General features: G+C 35.6%; 2 protein-coding genes across 4 annotated transcripts; both read left to right on the top strand.

The window, feature by feature from the left end:
- Window positions 440–4662, top strand: LOC107620417 (xylose isomerase). 3 transcript variants are annotated; one of them, XM_016322582.2, is made up of 21 exons: window positions 440–672; window positions 980–1056; window positions 1161–1235; window positions 1314–1388; window positions 1472–1601; window positions 1687–1778; window positions 1862–1918; window positions 2019–2092; window positions 2177–2231; window positions 2303–2404; window positions 2505–2556; window positions 2653–2698; window positions 2778–2833; window positions 3053–3104; window positions 3194–3273; window positions 3388–3458; window positions 3544–3584; window positions 3829–3928; window positions 4041–4112; window positions 4210–4287; window positions 4404–4662. In XM_016322582.2, exons 2-21 carry the CDS (start codon window positions 991–993, stop codon window positions 4437–4439), a joined length of 1410 nt encoding a protein of 469 aa, XP_016178068.1. In that variant the 5' UTR covers window positions 440–672; window positions 980–990; the 3' UTR covers window positions 4440–4662. The 3 variants fall into 3 exon arrangements, with proteins under 3 accessions (XP_016178068.1, XP_020962336.1, XP_020962339.1); XM_021106677.1 differs by lacking the exon at window positions 440–672 and adding an exon at window positions 712–779; XM_021106680.1 differs by lacking the exon at window positions 440–672 and adding an exon at window positions 784–892.
- On the top strand, window positions 8747–12525 carry LOC107642033 (ADP-ribosylation factor 1). The gene is made up of 8 exons (XM_016345367.2): window positions 8747–9148; window positions 9277–9315; window positions 9488–9550; window positions 10251–10269; window positions 11255–11366; window positions 11627–11674; window positions 11940–12070; window positions 12193–12525. The coding sequence occupies exons 1-8, from the start codon at window positions 9046–9048 to the stop codon at window positions 12224–12226; spliced, it is 549 nt and encodes a 182-aa protein (XP_016200853.1). The 5' UTR covers window positions 8747–9045; the 3' UTR covers window positions 12227–12525.

The following is a 17406-nucleotide window of genomic DNA, read 5'->3' as shown; positions in this document are numbered from 1 at the left end:
CAAGTGTATTTTATATTTTAAATTTTTAATATATATTTAGTTTAGGAAAAGTATATGGAGCAATGGAATATTTGTAACAATAGAGGTGTAGGGAGTATTAGAGATATAACCATCAGCGTAAGCTTATGGGATGAGTGGTATCATGACATGGTACCAGAGCTCTAGATCTGAAAGGTCAAGAGTTTGATCCTTGGTGTATTATCCCTAGTACTCGGATGGTTATTCTGGATATTATGGGTGATATTTATTTGGTAACTCATATATCCCATTGTACACATTGTACAAATATTCCATTGGCTCCCTAGCAGGACTATGAGGAACCAATGTAATATTTGTACAATGTGTACAATGGAATATTAGAGATATAACTATTAGTGTTACATTTTTCCATCAGTTGAAGCTTTTAAGACGAGTGGTATCATGACATGGTATTAGAGCTGTAACTCATAGTACATATTGTACAAATAAACCATTGTCTCCGTAGCGGGACTCATATGTGTTATACTATTTTGGTGCTTTCTGTTGCTATTTTTTCTTTTCCGATATTCCAGGCAATTCAAATCGATTAAAATGCAAAAAAGACTTTGTTCCATGATATAATCCCACCTGAGATTGTTACACCCCTGGCCACATATACTTGAGATTACTATCAAAGAATCTGATCCAACACGTGTAATGTCAATCACTTGATATTATTATTATTATTATTATGAGTGTCACTCTATTCTGGCTTCTTTAATTTGTTTGTTTATTTTGGAATCGCTGAGCAAGTTTTACCTGTAATGTCAATCTTCTACACTCTTCGATCATAGCATTCATTCACTGTTTCTTATTATTATATATATGTTAAATCATGATTAGTTACGTTGTTCATGATAATTTAGCATTGTAGGTATGTATGGTACGGTCTAAAATTTAATGACATTTATTTGGTTGATCGTCGTAACCCTAATCTGTAACAATTCATTTATTTGCTTAGCTTTAAAATCCATGAAGATGAAGGCTTTGAAAATATTGTTGCTGCTTGTTTGTTTGAAAGCCTTTTGTTATGCAGTGGTATGGATGTAGTTCCTCCATTTATATATTTTCTTATTTATTTATCATGAAATTAATATTAATATTGACATGGATATATACGTGATTGATGAGAATGCAAGCAGCAAGCTAGTAAAACCTGTGATTCAGATGGATGGGAAGGGGAGTTTTTCACTGGCATTCCCAAAATTAAATATGAGGTATTCTCTTCTTTTTTTTTTTAGTATATATAATTTGACGTGTTCTAGTTGCTTATGATTATATTAAATTTTCATCAGGGGCGTTCTAGTAAGAATCCACTTGCATTTAAATGGTATAATGCAGAGGAGGAAGTCCTTGGGAAGAAAATGAAGGTTGGTTTTCATTTATATTATAAAGTTGTTGTAAATAATTAGTATTCATTATTATCATATGTTGTATTCTATTATAACTGCAGGACTGGTTTAGATTTAGTGTTGCATTTTGGCATACATTTCGAGGAACAGGAGGTGATCCATTTGGTGCACCAACCAAAAATTGGCCTTGGGAAGATGGCACCAATTCATTAAAAATGGCCAAAAGAAGAAGTATGTTTGATAATACCATTCATCTTATTATGGTATCTATATGTTTGTGTCATGTGTAATAATTTCTCTTACTTAATATACACAGTGAGAGCAAACTTTGAGTTCATAGACAAACTTGGGGTTGATTTTTGGTGCTTCCATGACAGGGATATAGCCCCTGATGGACAAACTTTAGAGGTGATCACTCAATCTTTTAAATTTGTTATTGATTAATAGTTCTCTGCTTCTGATTAATATTGTACTTGTTGAGTTTGTTATAGGAAGCTAATGAAAACTTGGATGAAGTGGTGGCTCTTGCTAAAGACCTTCAATCTAAGGTAATTTCACATGAAGCATCCTTTTCTTTTAGCTTATGTCATATATTAAGTATGGATTCATTTCATAATTTTTTGTTTTCTATTTTATTTAATCATGTAGAGCAACAAGAAAGTTTTATGGGGAACGGCTCAATTATTCATGCATTCTCGCTATATGCATGGTGGTGCTACTAGGTATATATCTTATATATATGGTCTTTAGTTTATTCCAATTATATATGCTGAGTTGATGGCTAACAAATTGAGTTGTTTTCATAGTTCTGAATTACAAGTGTATGCATATGCTGCTGCTCAAGTGAAGAAAGCCATGGAGGTACATTTGTGTGTATGAACTGAATATAGCAGTAGTAGAAGAAAAATCCATTTAGCTGATATAATTTGCAGGTGACACATTATTTGGGAGGAGAAAATTATGTTTTCTGGGGTGGTCGTGAAGGTTACCAGTCTCTTTTGAACACAGATATGGAACGAGAGCTTAATCATTTAGTAAGTGAAGCATTCTACACTAAGCAATCCGAATAGTTCTACTAATAATTCTACTAATAACTTGTAATAAATACTGCTTGTTTTCTTCCTTTTAATACAGGGTACATTTCTTCATGCTGCTGTTAGACACAAAAAAAAGATTGGATTTAATGGTAACATTCTCTACAGTCACAAACTATGAAATAGTATACCATACTACAACTACTCTAACTAACTAGTCAAATGGTTCTTTGATTATGTGATTTAAGGGACACTATTGATTGAACCCAAGCCACAAGAACCTACTAAACACCAGTAAGCTTTTTAGTTTCCTATTCTATCACTAATTTTATGCATCCTATTATGTTTCAAACTTATATATATATACCTGCAGGTATGATTGGGATGCAGCAACCACAGCTAATTTCTTACGAAAATATGGACTTACTGGTAATATTTTTTTTTCTATAGTCACCCAAATATCACTCATTAACAGCCATAATAGGATAGACTCTGGTATTATATAAAATTTTAAACCAACATTCATTGTATACTAATCTGATAGTGCATAGATACATTTAAATATAACTTATAATTTTACTTCAAAACATATTAGATTTACTTTTTCAGTTGTTTCTCTGATTTCTTTGACTGAACTTCTCTCTGCAGAGGAATTCAAACTCAACATAGAGTGCAACCATGCCACACTTTCTGGCCACAGGTGAATCTATGGTCCTTGATCCATTTTTCTTTTCTCAAAATTTTGTAGTTATGCATGAAACGGGTCTTAACTTGTTCTTCATGATGCAGTTGTCATCATGAGATTGAAACTGCAAGGATCAATGGGATGCTGGGTAATATTGATGCAAACACTGGCGACCCTCAAGTTGGTACGAATAACTAAGCAATCCTGTTAATTCTTCTACAAATTTCTGTAAATTTAACAAGACTTTCATGTTAACAAGTCACAAGTTAGTAACATGAAGTTGTTCTCATTTCTGCAGGTTGGGACACAGATCAATTTCTCATTGATATTCCAGAGGCAACCATGATTATGCTCAGCGTCATCAAAAACGTATGAGCATGAAATACAAAGATACAAAGACACCATTTACTAAGCATGCATTGTCACTTAACAGGGTTCATATTGTCTTTTCCAGGGAGGAATTGCACCAGGTGGATTCAACTTCGATGCTAAATTGTAAGTCCTGCACTATCTTTATGTTCTTATTGTTTTCCTTAAGAGAAAGTTTAGGCCCAACACTTTTATTAAAATTTGACCAGAACTTAACTAACAAAAGAAAAGTGAGTAATTTTATACCATTAGATATAATCTCACATCTAATGATAAATAATTGATGGCTATAAATCACAAAATTTATTGACTCATAACACTCCTCTTTACTTAATTAGCACGCATTTTGATACTTATGGTTCCAATTTAGGCGGAGAGAAAGCATAGATGTTGAAGACTTGTTCATAGCTCACATTGTTGGAATGGACACAATGGCTCGTGGCCTCAAGAATGCTGCTAAGTTAATTGAGGTATTGATAAATATTTTTATAATTTAGATCTAGAGACTCCATGTCAAAGCTTCATTCATAAATCATACTAATTTTTTCTTTTTAATTCCCATTATATTATACTGGACCAAAGGATGGTTCCCTTGCTGAGCTTGTTAGAAAGCGATACCAGAGTTTTGACACTAACCTGGGTGCTCAGATAGAGGTACATTTTTCTTTAAAAAAAAATCTTCCTCTCTTTTTAATGCTTCTTTTTTTTTTTTTTGGTGTTAATTGTTTGATTGGGAATTGTGCTGCCTTAGAATGGTGAAGCTGACTTTGAATTACTTGAGAAGAAAGTCAAAGAAATGGATGAGCCTAAAGTAGCTTCTGCCAAACAGGTAATTCACTAATTTATGCTTGTTTAATAAATTGTTCCATACTTGGTAACTTTTTTTAATTCTGTCACGTTATATTCTAATCATCGACTTACTTTGTGCCGCTATATATGTTGCAGGAGCTAGCGGAGCTTATCTTCCAATCTGCCATGTAGAAATAGCATCTGCCATGTAGAAATAGCATCTGCCATTTTTATTGTGTGGCTGCTGTTTTGCTTAGTAGTTTAGAATTACAATTGGCTCGCAAATGCAAATAAATTCATAATATGTTACAACTGCTTTCTTTTCATGTGATTTTTCTCATGTTAACTTGGAGTTAATGTAGCATGTTTCAGTCTGTTCACAAGAGGATAATGAAGTATTTATTTCTTAGTTTCATTTCAACTCTGAATTTTATCATTTATTTATTCAACACTAATCTTACAACCAAAAGGAAAGTATTTGAATAATTACATCATAGAGAAATAGATATTTCTAAGAAAACTTTATTAGTCAGGTGAAATCGTTCCATAGTTTATGATTTCAAAATTTTTTGTCAATGTTTTGACTTTTGAAGCACATGGTTAGATCGTCTCTCTCACCGTGTATTCCATTTTTGGACCCACTAGTCCACTACTTGCTACATGTGGATGCATAGTCAAAAGTAAAAATAGGACAATATCATATATATGAAATCAAATCAGAGATATCCATTAAAAGAGTCAGAGAAAGTATTAGGAGTCATACATTACAGATATTCACGTTATGAGTAATGTTTATCAGATAACTTCTAACCTAAATTGAACAGTGTTCTTTCAAATTATCTTCTTACAAATCATCAAATGAGTCAGAGAAAGTATTAGGAGTCATACATCACAGATATCCACGTTATGAGTAATGTTCATCAGATAACTTTTAACAGTGTTTTTTCAAATCATCTTCTTACAAATCATCAAATGAGTCAGAGAAAGTATTAGGAGTCATACATCACAGATATCCGCGTAATGTTCATCAGATAACTTCTAACCTAAATTGAACAGTGTTCTTTCAAATCATCTTCTTACAAATCATCAAATCAAATGTATTGTTTCTTCATCGCCTTGCGCTGAAGTCGACGTTCTTGTTGTGCCAGTTGAAAGTGTTAGGATTTGGTTGAATTAGTCCCACATTACTTAGGATAGCAAATGGAGTGGGTGGCCTAGGCTATAAATATGAGGCTAAGTTCTCCATTTGTTTTTGCACCAGTCAGAAACACTTTAAGCTTGTATCTGATTTTTCTTTTCCTCTGTACTCTTTGATTAGAGAGTGTTGTGAGGTGTAGTTAAATATTTGCTTTGAGAGTGTGGGTGTACTGGGGTGCCGGTGTTAGAGAGAAAGAAGTCTATGTGTTGTAACAATTTTCACATAGTGATATTCTCTGGTTGTCATTTGACAACGGTTGTGGTTTTTTCTGCGGTAATTGGAGTTTCCACGTTAAATTCTTGTGTTGTGATTGTGTCTATTTTATTTCTCTGTCAAAGGTGTTTTCTCAAGGGGGAATGGTGTCTTATTCCCAACAAGTGGTATCAGAGCTTCGGTTCGGTGGGATTTATTCTTAGTATGCTCTGTGGTTGCAGCCTAGTCTGACCTTCCACATCAGAAAAGAATTTTGTCCTGTGGTTTGAGGTTGATCTTTGGTTGCTGTTGTTGTTGCTGGAAGGCAGTGTGACACTGTGAGAGTGCAGTTTGAAAAGGTTCTAGCTAAGGAAAGACCTGGTATTTAAGTGTGTCCATTGTGATCCACCCCTCTTTCCTGGGGACCCTTCCTAGTGCACGGTCTACAGTTGAGTTATACTATTCCAGTATACGGTTACAACAATGTCAGGATATTCAAGTGCTGTGAAGCTTGAAATAGAGAAATTTGATGGAAGAATCAATTTTGGCTTGTGGCAAATACAAGTCAAGGATGTGTTGATACAATCAGGTTCGCACAAGGCGTAGAAGATAAGAAGTATCCTCATGGTATTGCCGCACTGCCATGGATAAGGATAAGTTGTGGCAATCGGGTCCACAATTGCACACGGGCATTGGTTGGCGTTGAGATGCAAGGTGTGTGGCGGAGTTATGTCGATAGCTGAAGAACTTCCAGGAAAAGCCAATTTGGAAGTTGCACCATGAATTTTCAGCAAGGTTTCGATCTGTACCAAGGCGAAATGTTTGGAGTGGTCTAATTCGAAGTGAGTATACTTTCATGGGGAAGTATGATAGTTCTCTAAACTATGATTGTCGGTATAGACAATGGCAGCAAAGAATTGTCGGTGTTGACTATAGAAGCTGAAGATGTGTGACTATTATTGGGAATAGCTAGCTAGCTAATACAAGTGTGTTTTGTTAATGGTATTTTCGTCTCTGTTTATAGATGGAAGGTCCTCCCATGACATTTGTGTTTCACCATGATGGATTGTTTAAAAAGTCTGTTGATGGAGACATGATATATGAACCTGACAATACGGAAGTCTTGATGGGTGTTGATGGAGACACACTTGATGTGTTCTTTGTAAGCGGCTACTAGATGCATGTATTGTGGTGAGATTGGCCACAACAAAAGAGGATGTACAAAAAAGAAGGTTGTGGATGCTAAGGAACATGCCAGGCAGATGCAGCTGCAACTGGCAGTTGTTGCTCCTGTTGCAAATGGTGCTGACCCTGAAGTCAATGCTATCCCTGTTGAACATGATAATGCTCCAGAAGCAATAGCACCATTGTCTGCACTTCCATCACCCATCTAACCTCTTACAGAGATTGACATAAGCCAATCTGAAAGCATTCCATTAACTCAAGATACACAACATGTTGTATAATCACTACTCAATTGTAAAAAATATCACTTTTATTTTATCAGCTAACAAGTGCATTTGGTATTGGCTTATGTAGGATCAAATGGTAGCTAGGCCACCTAAATTACAGGTGATTAAAGGGAAAGCAAGAGCCAGATCCTCCCCTAAACCCACTGTAGCTGCACCAGTGGCTATCTCTGTTGAGACTATCAAATGGACAAGTTCTGCAACTGCTAAGAAGCTAGCCAACTTTATGACTTTTGTGCCTACTCTAGGCTTCAAGCACCCAAGAAAGAATGATAAAACACTTTGATTAGAAAGCAATGTGTTCTGCTTGACTTTTCTTTTGTATGGGGCTGCTTTAGGTTTTTTGTATAGAGCAAATGAAGTACCATATTAAATATTGTGGTTATCTGTAATCTGAAAGTTACATGTGCCCTTCTCTTTTGGTGTAGTCTTCTTTTTAGAATTGGATACCTTATGAATTTGCTGTGGTACTTATCCTTAAGACAATGTGACAATTAGCCTTTAATGGTAATACAATGTTATGACTACTTACTTTGATTACTTAGTCTGTTTATGACTTAATCTTATAACAATGGTGACAGTGATTAATTTGCAATATTTCACAATGCTAGAAATGGAGAGTTTGAACTTAATCTTAAACAACACTACTCAAACATCTATTCTCATTCAAGTCATCCAACTCAATATACCATTACATTTTAATAGAATTGTGTTTACTTAGAAGTACATATTAAACAACAAATGATCACATTAATTACAACTAATAATCCTTCTTTGTACCACTTTCAACCACTCCTTAATAGTCATCATCATCAACCCACTTAAAGTAATTGTAGTGACTGTCCTTCTACAAATTGAAAAATCAGAAAAGAAAACAAATGAAAAACACCCAATATCACAGAACAAGAAGAAAAACCTTTAACTTGTTCAACACCACTCACCTGGTACTTTGGACATGCATGGAATAATCTATCTGGGTTTTTTGCTGTCCCAAATTTGTTATTACAGCCTTCAACCCGCAAAAACATGATTCCTCATGAGTCTTCCTCCTCATTCGCATTGAAGCGCCGGAACCATTACTGTCATGCGATGGAAACGACACACCACCACTAAAACCTCTATTTCCTGTCTCCATCCTTCCGGCGACCCAACAATTCAAAGTTCTATCCAACTATATGGCCCTCTGAGTGTTGACCACGATTTATTTCTCATCGAATTTAGGATTAGGGTTCATCAACCAAGGGACTGATTTAAACTGTTTTAACATACTTACCTTGTCAGCAACAACAGCGTATACTTAGGTGTCTGTTACACTGGCAGTTAACGGAACACGTTACCCAACGTTAGCCACCTCAGCGTAGGAGATGACGAAAGGACGAACGTGATCATGTCCGTCATCTTTCGAAGGCGATTTTGATTAACTTTATCTTTCGAGACGAAAATAGTGATCAAAGTATCTTTTAGAGACGATTTCGACTATTAACTCAACCAGTTAAATATCAAATTAGCTTATGGACACGTACGGCAAACATAGCTGAAAATCGAGTAGAGGGAAAAGCCCAACGAAATTGAGGTCAGGCCCAATTGGGAAAGTGGAGTCCCAAACCCACAGTACCTTCACGACCAAAAACAAGAAAACCCACAGTACCTTGCAAAATACGCGATTTTGTTTTTGTGATTCGTTTTCTCCCTTACAGTATACAGAGACCGTCTCACCTTCTCTGCTGAGTGCTGAGTCACGAAATTATGGATGCAGATTCACACTGACGTTCACTTCTCTTGCTCTCCTCGTTTTCCACAATTTTTCGCGCGCACCTCCGTACTAGAGATCTGATCCCCGATACGCGTCGCCGTTTTGTGCGCAGAGCCATTCGTGAATCGTTTCATGCTCTGATTTCCTGTGACTCCACGGTTCCCATCGCTTCTGCCGAATCGGAAGATGGGATTAGTGTTCACGAAATTGTTTTCGTCCCTCTTCGGTAACAAGGAAGCTCGAATCCTCGTTCTCGGCCTCGACAATGCCGGAAAAACTACCATCCTCTGTATGCACTTCTTCCTTTCAGCCTCTCTCTCTCTCTCTCTCTCTCTCTCTCTCTCTCTCTCTTCGAATTTTACTACTCCTTCTGTTTCGTTGTTAATTTGTTGGTTATTCTCGTACATTTCCTCTCAGATCGGCTTCAGATGGGTGAAGTTGTCTCAACGATTCCAAGTTAGTACTCGATCTCGTTTTAGATTCATTTGCCTCAGCTCATTTAGATTTATTTCCTTTCATTTTACGGATATTGTTTATCTTCGTGTGTGCATGCTGCTTGTGCTTTGCTTATACGAGCTTCTGTGTCATGACTGACGGATTTATTTTTTGATTTGACAATTTGATGCAGCAATCGGGTTTAATGTTGAAACCGTGCAATATAACAACATTAAATTTCAAGTTTGGGATTTAGGTAACAATTTTACTCATCTTGATTCAATGCAAATGTTTTTTGCGCATTTGTTGTACTGGTTTGGAACCGATTAAGAGATTATTATAAATGTATGCCAGTTTAGAAACTTGGCATCCCGTGATCAGAAATTACTTAGTATTGGTGACATAGTCAACTTAAGACTGGTGAATAAAACCATGGTTTTGATGACATACACTGTTAAATTTTGTGTCTGTGTTTCTGAATGTGTGCGGGGGGATTCATCCCTGGTTGGCTGTATACAAACAATGTGAAATTCCTCTATCTCATGCTAAATACATTCCTACTGCTAGTTATAATGCACTGCCTTAACAAAATGAGATGCCATAGCTTAGTCTTCTTTTGAATATAAATATCTTTATTCTGTATAAATTGGTAATTTGGTATTTTTGAAATTTGATGGAGTTTGGGTAAAGATTAAAGAGCAATGAAAACCTTGAGAATAACATGATCATGATCTCTTCATATTCAATCCTCAAATGCTGTTTTTGATTATGCATTCTCACTTTCTATGTTTTGAAGAAAATAACTACCTTTACTTGGAGATATATTGATACTTCAATATAGTCATTGCTTTCAATCATTCAAATTTTTTCATTGTTTACATGAGACTTCATATGTAGCAAACAACGATGACTTTTTTCTTATTTCTAATACTGATACCAAAACTCTTCTTATACAGGTGGGCAAACCAGTATCAGGTAAGCCATTTTATTTCATTTTTGCTTCTTTCTAACTGATAAAGAAGATGTATGATATTAATCCTTACTAAATTAATATTAGGGTGGCTTTTTGTATGTTTTGGAATGCTGCACCAATTTGCATTTGTTTTATTCATTCTTATTTAATGTGAATATGTACTACAATAGTTATTTAGGATGCTAAAGGATTTGGACTTAACAATTTGTTTTGTACTACATATTTTGGCCTCTAGACTTGACGTGGCTACTAAACTCTTTGACTTGTGTGTATGACTATAACGAAAATTCCCTCTACATTTAGTATATAAAGGTACCAATCCTTATTTGGATAATCAATTTTTCTGTTTAGAATGATATATATATCTGGAATTTAATTGAATTAATATTTAGCAAAGAAAAACATACATAAAGACAACTGGACAATGTTGTTGGTTACAATGTGTTTGTTGATTATATATATGATCACAAACTATACAGAAGTTTTGATATCACTGACTAATCCTATGAGTTTGAAATTATGGTGGCACTGGTAGCACCTTGTGGGAAGAAACATATTACTAAGACTAAACATCAACTAGCCATGTTTTGTGGATGCAGAGATAAACTTCTGTTATTTTAATTTATTTTTTGGGCTAGATTCAGTTTCAACTTAAAATCCAGTGGTTTGAAAATTTTGAACTGTGTCATTTGCCTTTGCTTGTACTATTTATTTTTTTCCTTGCTGAGCATCCTATAACCATCCTATGCTTATTCCCCTCCATGTTATTCCAAAAAACTGCATGTGATAAGCATGTGCAGCATAAAACTACTTCATTTTAATTTAAGGCATTTCAATGCCCAAAATGTTCGCATTTGTTGTTTGCCTTGCTTCTCATAGACAAAGAAAGGTATAATGGCTACTGAATATAACTCTCTTTTATGTCTAGTCTCCATTGCTTTTACCAATCTTTTTGCTTATGGTGTATTGCCGTGGTTTTCTTTCTAGGCCATATTGGAGGTGTTACTTTCCAAATACTCAAGCAATAATCTATGTTGTTGATTCAAGTGATACCGATAGGCTTGTGATAGCTAAGGAAGAGTTCCATGCTATTCTGGAGGTATGTTGTTCCTCATTTGCATTTTGCATCAATGCTGATCAAAGAACTTGGTATGAATGATTCTTAAAATTCTCTTATACCTATAACAAGCCGCTGAGCGGTGGTGATGAGTTATACTTCTAATAATAATATAGTTTAGTTGTCACATGACCTGAATGAAGGTAAAGCTTTAGTAATAACAGTGGTGCTGCCTATGGTTGTAACTTAATTTTTATAAAAATACTCCATACTAATTATTTTATCTGAACCCTTTTTGTCAGGAAGAAGAGCTAAAGGGTGCAGTTGTTCTCATTTTTGCAAACAAACAGGTGAAAATTTTATCTATATTTGTTGGATTCTCATAACAAGGAGGACTAGGAAATAAAATATTTAAAGTTAGCAAGCTGGTAATATTACTATAAATCTTTGTTGAATGACATAATGCAAAAGCATATATTCAATATTCACTTTAAGTACTTTTATGTGTATGCACATTTTTGACATTGAATATGCTCTATGCATAATATTGGTTCTTTAAAATTTATTTTTCTTGCGTACCTTTTTTATGTTTCACCATCTCTTTCCTCTATACAGGACCTTCCTGGTGCCCTTGATGATGCTGCAGTGACAGAGTCTCTGGAATTGCACAAGATAAAAAATCGCCAATGGTCTATTTTTAAAACTTCTGCCATAAAAGGCGAAGGACTTTTTGAGGGCCTGGACTGGTAAGTTGAATAAATTTGCAGGGTTTTAGGTCTGTACTAATTCATAAGGAAAGAGGCAACTGCAATATGAAATGTTATTGTGCTGTTCTGTACTGTATTAATGGCCTTGACTTCTTATGCAGGCTGAGCAATACACTCAAGTCTGGAGGTGGCTAAAGGTATCAGCCTCAACCAATTTGATAATTAGATCGATTGGTGAATTCAAAAGAAGGGTTAACATGTGTAGTTTGTATGAACTTTCACCGCTGAATTGACGTCATAATATATCATTATTATTCAATTCTCATACACATGTATTTCAATCCCCCTTTTTGTGTTTTGAAAATTAAGGATATGAACGTTGGTCATTGATTGGTTTTGTTTACTGAACTTAGTTGGGTCCTTTTTGTATTTCTCAGTCCGTTTCTCGGAACCCTTCATATGCTAGTAAAGAAAATTGTTATAAGATTCTGTAACTGGGGCTTATAACCTAATAGGTGGGCGCGGCTATCGGCAAACTATAACACTATGGTAGAGATTAGACTGACAATACAGCCAGTAGCCACTATTCCAAACCAAGGTGGCAATTTTGAATTAATTTTTAATGTATCAAAATTCAGTAACAACTTTGTAAGCGATCATGGAAAGTCATCAACAATTGGCTCAACTAAAACCGATACCAACTGAAAAAGAAAGGGGAAAAAGATTTACTTGGCCTCCATAAATGTCGAAAAGAATAAGCTATTTTTAACCTTTCATTTAATTTATTTTAGTAACTATTACTTTCATAAAATTTTCGACTTGTTTTAAAGAATCTAACAATGAAAGTTAGCAGTTCTAAGAAAGTGTGACAAGATTGAAGTGGGAAGCCAAGCCTTGGTAGGTTTCTGTTACTCAGTTTACTCAGCCAAGGCTGGAAGACTATCGTGCTCAGTTTTAGAATTGACTACTGAGACACCCATTTCCACGATCATTCATTTCTAATTGGATTTGGATCCTCTAAAGTTTAAATTTCACTTTAGAGAGTAAAGTATGATCTTCTACATTTGAACAGTTTCTCTTTTATATTTATTATTGGTCCCACCTATGAAATCAATGGTGAGAGATCACACTTTACTCTTTAAAGTGAAATTCAAATTTTAGAGGATTCAAATCCTTTTTAATTTACTCAGGCTTACGCATATTTAGGTTAAATTCTTAAGCAAATAAATAATTTCATAGTATATTTTCCCTTTCCCTGTGCATGCTTAGTTGTATAACTTAGATAGATGTCGGCTCATACACACATGATTCAGATGAAATCAAATCTCTGGTCTCTAGATGAATGAATTCATCATTTTCATTTGTTTAATCATAAGTTTACCAGATACCACTTTACCCGGCCTTATCTAGCTAAATCATTGTGGAGAAACACTAATTGATTGGTGGTGGAGCCGAAGTTCTAATCTCCTTGCATTACACGAGGTTTTGCTCTTCAAATATTTTAAAACATGTTTCATTGCGGTACATATCTACCACTGACTAATTAATCGATTCGCATATCACCCAAAAAGTTTAAATCTTCATCCAATATCTATATACGGATAATTCAAAACCCTTTTATAAATCTTTCTTCAGTTGATATCATTCATTGTGATCAATGTGGGTATTTATTTATAAAAAATTGTAATGTATGATTAATTTGGTCTTTTTTAAAACATGTTTTCATATATATATATTTTTTTCGGTTGCCCACGGTATCCCCCAACCCGACAGGCCAAGGACTAATCTGTCGCGGATGGAACTCCATTTAAGAGTCTGCCGCTGGCCAATGGGTTACTGCATGCACAAGGCGAGATTCGAACCCCCAACACTTGCTTAAGCGGACGAGTGAGCTGACCACTCAACCAACCCAAGTTGGTTGTTTTCATATATATTTTTATTAATACCTGTTTTCGCATAGTAAGCTGGGCTTGAGGTATAACTCGTCCTATTCAGGGATTGGGTTTTCCTTTGTCTGAAGTAAGTGGAAGAGGTATACGCCGGCTTCAACAGATGGAAAGGCGTCACCAACCTTAGCCTGTTTTTAAGTGGGCTGTTGAGACTAAGATTCTCTCTAATTAAAGATAGTTATGTTTGTTATTGTATTTGAATTTTAATTTATAGATATAATTAGACCAGATTTATAGCTGCCAGATTACGGTCTCCAAGTTTGACCTGTGGCATTTTTTAACAGGACAAGTTGAGCTTTCGAGCTATAAATCAAAATTTTAGTAGTAATAGTAGTAGTAAGAGTCCCCAAACTCAATTTGTTGTACTTTAAAAAGAAGAAAAATAAAATAAAAGTTTAAAAGACTAAAAACTTGAGAGAAAAATATTAATAAAAATAATAAATACAAGTGAAAAAGATTGTAATATAATAATGTTGAGGTGATATATGAAAGGATGTCTATGATAAATGGTGGCTGTTATTTTTACAAATTCTTATGCCATTATAATTGATGGTAAAAGGGGAGTGGGTTTTGTGGGTGTAATAGACGGTGAAAATGTAATTTATGAATTAAAAGGTTTTTATTCAGGAATCCTCTATGTGCTAACTTGTAATGTTTGTGAATTCGAGAGGAGGTTTGCTTGGAGTTCTATCTACTATTCTCACTTTTAGTTCTTTTGTTGTAACAAGTTATTAGAAAAAGGCTTTTGGAGTATGAGCAACAGAGATTAGTGTTTTCTGTTATTTCTGTACGAAAAAATATTGATTTTGTCCTTGTTTGTTACTTGTACGGAAATTGGTTTTAAATCAGTTTACAATACAGTGCACCAGTTTAAACCAGTTCATAAAAATAAAACCAGTTTTAATAGAAAAAACCAGTTTAAACTAGCTTATAAGCTAAAACTAGTTTTAACTTTTAACATATATAAAATTAATTTTTACATTTTCTCTCCCCCCCCTCTCTCTCTTTCTCTCTCTCTCTTTCCTTTCTCTCTCTCTTTTCCTTTTCTCTTTCTCTCTCTCTCTCTCCCCCTCCTCTCTCCCTCTCTCTCTCTCTCTCTCTCTCTCTCTCTCTCTCTCTCTCCCTCTCTCCCTTTCTCTCACTCTCTCCCCTATCCCTCTTTCTCTCTATCTCTCTCTCTTTCTCTCTCTCTCTCTCCCTCTCTCCCTTTCTCTCACTCTCTCCCCTATCCCTCTTTCTCTCTATCTCTCTCTCTTTCTCTCTCTCTCTCTCCCTCTCTCCCTTTCTCTCACTCTCTCCCCTATCCCTCTTTCTCTCTATCTCTCTCTCTTTCTCTCTCTCTCTCTCCCTCTCTCCCTTTCTCTCACTCTCTCCCCTATCCCTCTTTCTCTCTATCTCTCTCTCTTTCTCTCTCTCTCTCTCCCTCTCTCCCTTTCTCTCACTCTCTCCCCTATCCCTCTTTCTCTCTATCTCTCTCTCTTTCTCTCTCTCTCTCTCCCTCTCTCCCTTTCTCTCACTCTCTCCCCTATCCCTCTTTCTCTCTATCTCTCTCACTTTCTCTCCCTCTCTCTCTTCCTCTCTATCTCTCTCTCTTGCGCTCTTTCTTCCCCTCCCTTCTCTCTCTTTCTCTCTCTCCTCATCCTCCTCCTCTCTCTCTTTTTTCTATCTCTCCTTCTTTCCTCTTTTTTTCTCTTTTTCTCTCCCTCTTTCTCTCTCTTATTTTGGAGAAAAGAGGGGAAAAAGAGAGAGAAAAGGGATATAGAGTGAGAGAAGATTGAGGGAGAGAGAGAAAAGAGAAAAAGGAAGGGAAAAAATAGGACAAAGAGAGAGAGGAGGGAGAAAAAGAGAGAGAAGAGAAGAGAGAAAGAAGGAATGGGGGAGAGAGAAATAGGAGGGAGAATGAGTAAAAAGGAAAAAGAGAGAGAGAGAGAGAGGAAGAGAGAATGGAGGGAGAGAGAGAGAGGGAGAGGAGCGAGAGAAACAAAAGGGGAGAGAGGGGGAGAGAGGAGGGGAGGGGGAGAGAGAAGGAGGGAGACAAAGAGGAGGGAGAGAGAGAGAGAGAGAGAGAGAGAGAAAAGGAAGAAAGGGAAAAAAGAGAGAGAAGAGAGAGAAAGAGGAGGGGAGAAAGAGGAGAGAGAGGAAGGGGAGAGAGAGAGAGAGAGAGAGAGAGTATGTAAAAACTAATTTTAGAGTATAAATAAAACCAGTTTTAATTTGGTTTAAAACTAAACTGAACCATAAAAACTGGTTTTTAATAAACTGGTTTTCATAAAAACTATGGTTTCAGTTCAGTTTCAATTCAGTTCAGTGAAACCAGTTTTTTTGCACACCCTTAGGTGAAAGTGCTAAATCGTGGGTGTCATTATTTGATGATGAACAAAGTATTAGATCAGTTGAGGTCGACGAGTTGGGTTAGGGAGGGGGAGAAACTAAGAGTCAAGGTTTTACCTTGTAATATGTCAGGTAGAGTGTGTCATAAAGGAGAGGGGTTTGAGTATGTTTATATGTACATCTATGTTAGTTTATTATAGCTATTGTGAAATGTGAATATATAAGTATAATTCGGCTTTTGTTTGATGTGCAGATTATGGGAGCTCGATTTATGTGTATTGGTCGTACTTCGGAACTAAAGCATATCAAGAAGGCTATTGAAAAGGGAAATATGGAGTGACTGAAGTTAAAGAATACAGAAAAATAAAATAAGTTCTGTAGAAGAAATTGCTATGAAGGATGAAGAGATAAAGGATTTGAAGGGGAAAGTTGTTGGATTAGAGGAAAAAAAGAAAAAGTTTGAGAAGGATAGAACAAGTTTAGATACCAGGTGATTGAGCTGGGTTTGGAGATGTTTGTCGCTAGTTTTGACAGAGCGGCTGAACAAGTCAACAAGCTAAATACATTGCACCTGAAGTTGATTTTGCTGCTTTGGATCTCTGTAAGGTAGTGATGAATGGTAACCTGGTCAATGATGAAAAAATATATAGATATACCGTGATGGTGATTTGTTTAAGAAATAGGCACAAGTAGTGTTTGAATACAATGGTTTGTATTTTTTATGTTACTTATGTTTAATTGTTTTGGATATGATGGTATGTAGTCTTGTGAAGTTAAGTAAGGTATTGATCTTTTGTTAAGCAAACCTGAGAAGTTTTAGATGTGAAGTTGTGTAGATAAATTATAGGTACTTGTTGCATCTGGATAAGGTAATTGGTAAGAGTTATTCCTGAAATTATAGGGTTGAATGCGTTTTGGTATATTGATATGATGAGTTTGTTGTGATTTGGTGTGTTAGTAGCTTGAGTATAATTCGATTAATTGTAGAATGGTCTTTGTTTTTCGGGAACCATTTTGAATGTTTGAAGTATATAAATCATGTGTCGATTGTATGATTATCGTTGTGTGACTTTTTATTGTATTAAACAATTGATT

The sequence above is a fragment of the Arachis ipaensis genome, chromosome B01, assembly GCF_000816755.2.
Source record: "Arachis ipaensis cultivar K30076 chromosome B01, Araip1.1, whole genome shotgun sequence".
Classification (NCBI taxonomy): Eukaryota; Viridiplantae; Streptophyta; class Magnoliopsida; order Fabales; family Fabaceae; genus Arachis; species Arachis ipaensis.
Note: the sequence above shows the minus strand (reverse complement) of the source record. Positions and strands in the feature narration are given on the sequence as shown.

Bases quoted from the DNA above. Each gene is read 5' to 3' on its own strand.
- LOC107620417 (XM_016322582.2), top strand. From the start codon at position 991: ATGAAGATGAAGGCTTTGAAAATATTGTTGCTGCTTGTTTGTTTGAAA. The intron at 2,093-2,176 runs GTATATATCTTA...TTGTTTTCATAG, and splicing joins ATGCATGGTGGTGCTACTAG to TTCTGAATTACAAGTGTATG. The intron at 2,405-2,504 runs GTAAGTGAAGCA...CTTTTAATACAG, and splicing joins AACGAGAGCTTAATCATTTA to GGTACATTTCTTCATGCTGC.
- LOC107642033 (XM_016345367.2), top strand. From the start codon at position 9,046: ATGGGATTAGTGTTCACGAAATTGTTTTCGTCCCTCTTCGGTAACAAG. The intron at 9,316-9,487 runs GTTAGTACTCGA...AATTTGATGCAG, and splicing joins AGTTGTCTCAACGATTCCAA to CAATCGGGTTTAATGTTGAA. The intron at 12,071-12,192 runs GTAAGTTGAATA...CTTCTTATGCAG, and splicing joins CTTTTTGAGGGCCTGGACTG to GCTGAGCAATACACTCAAGT.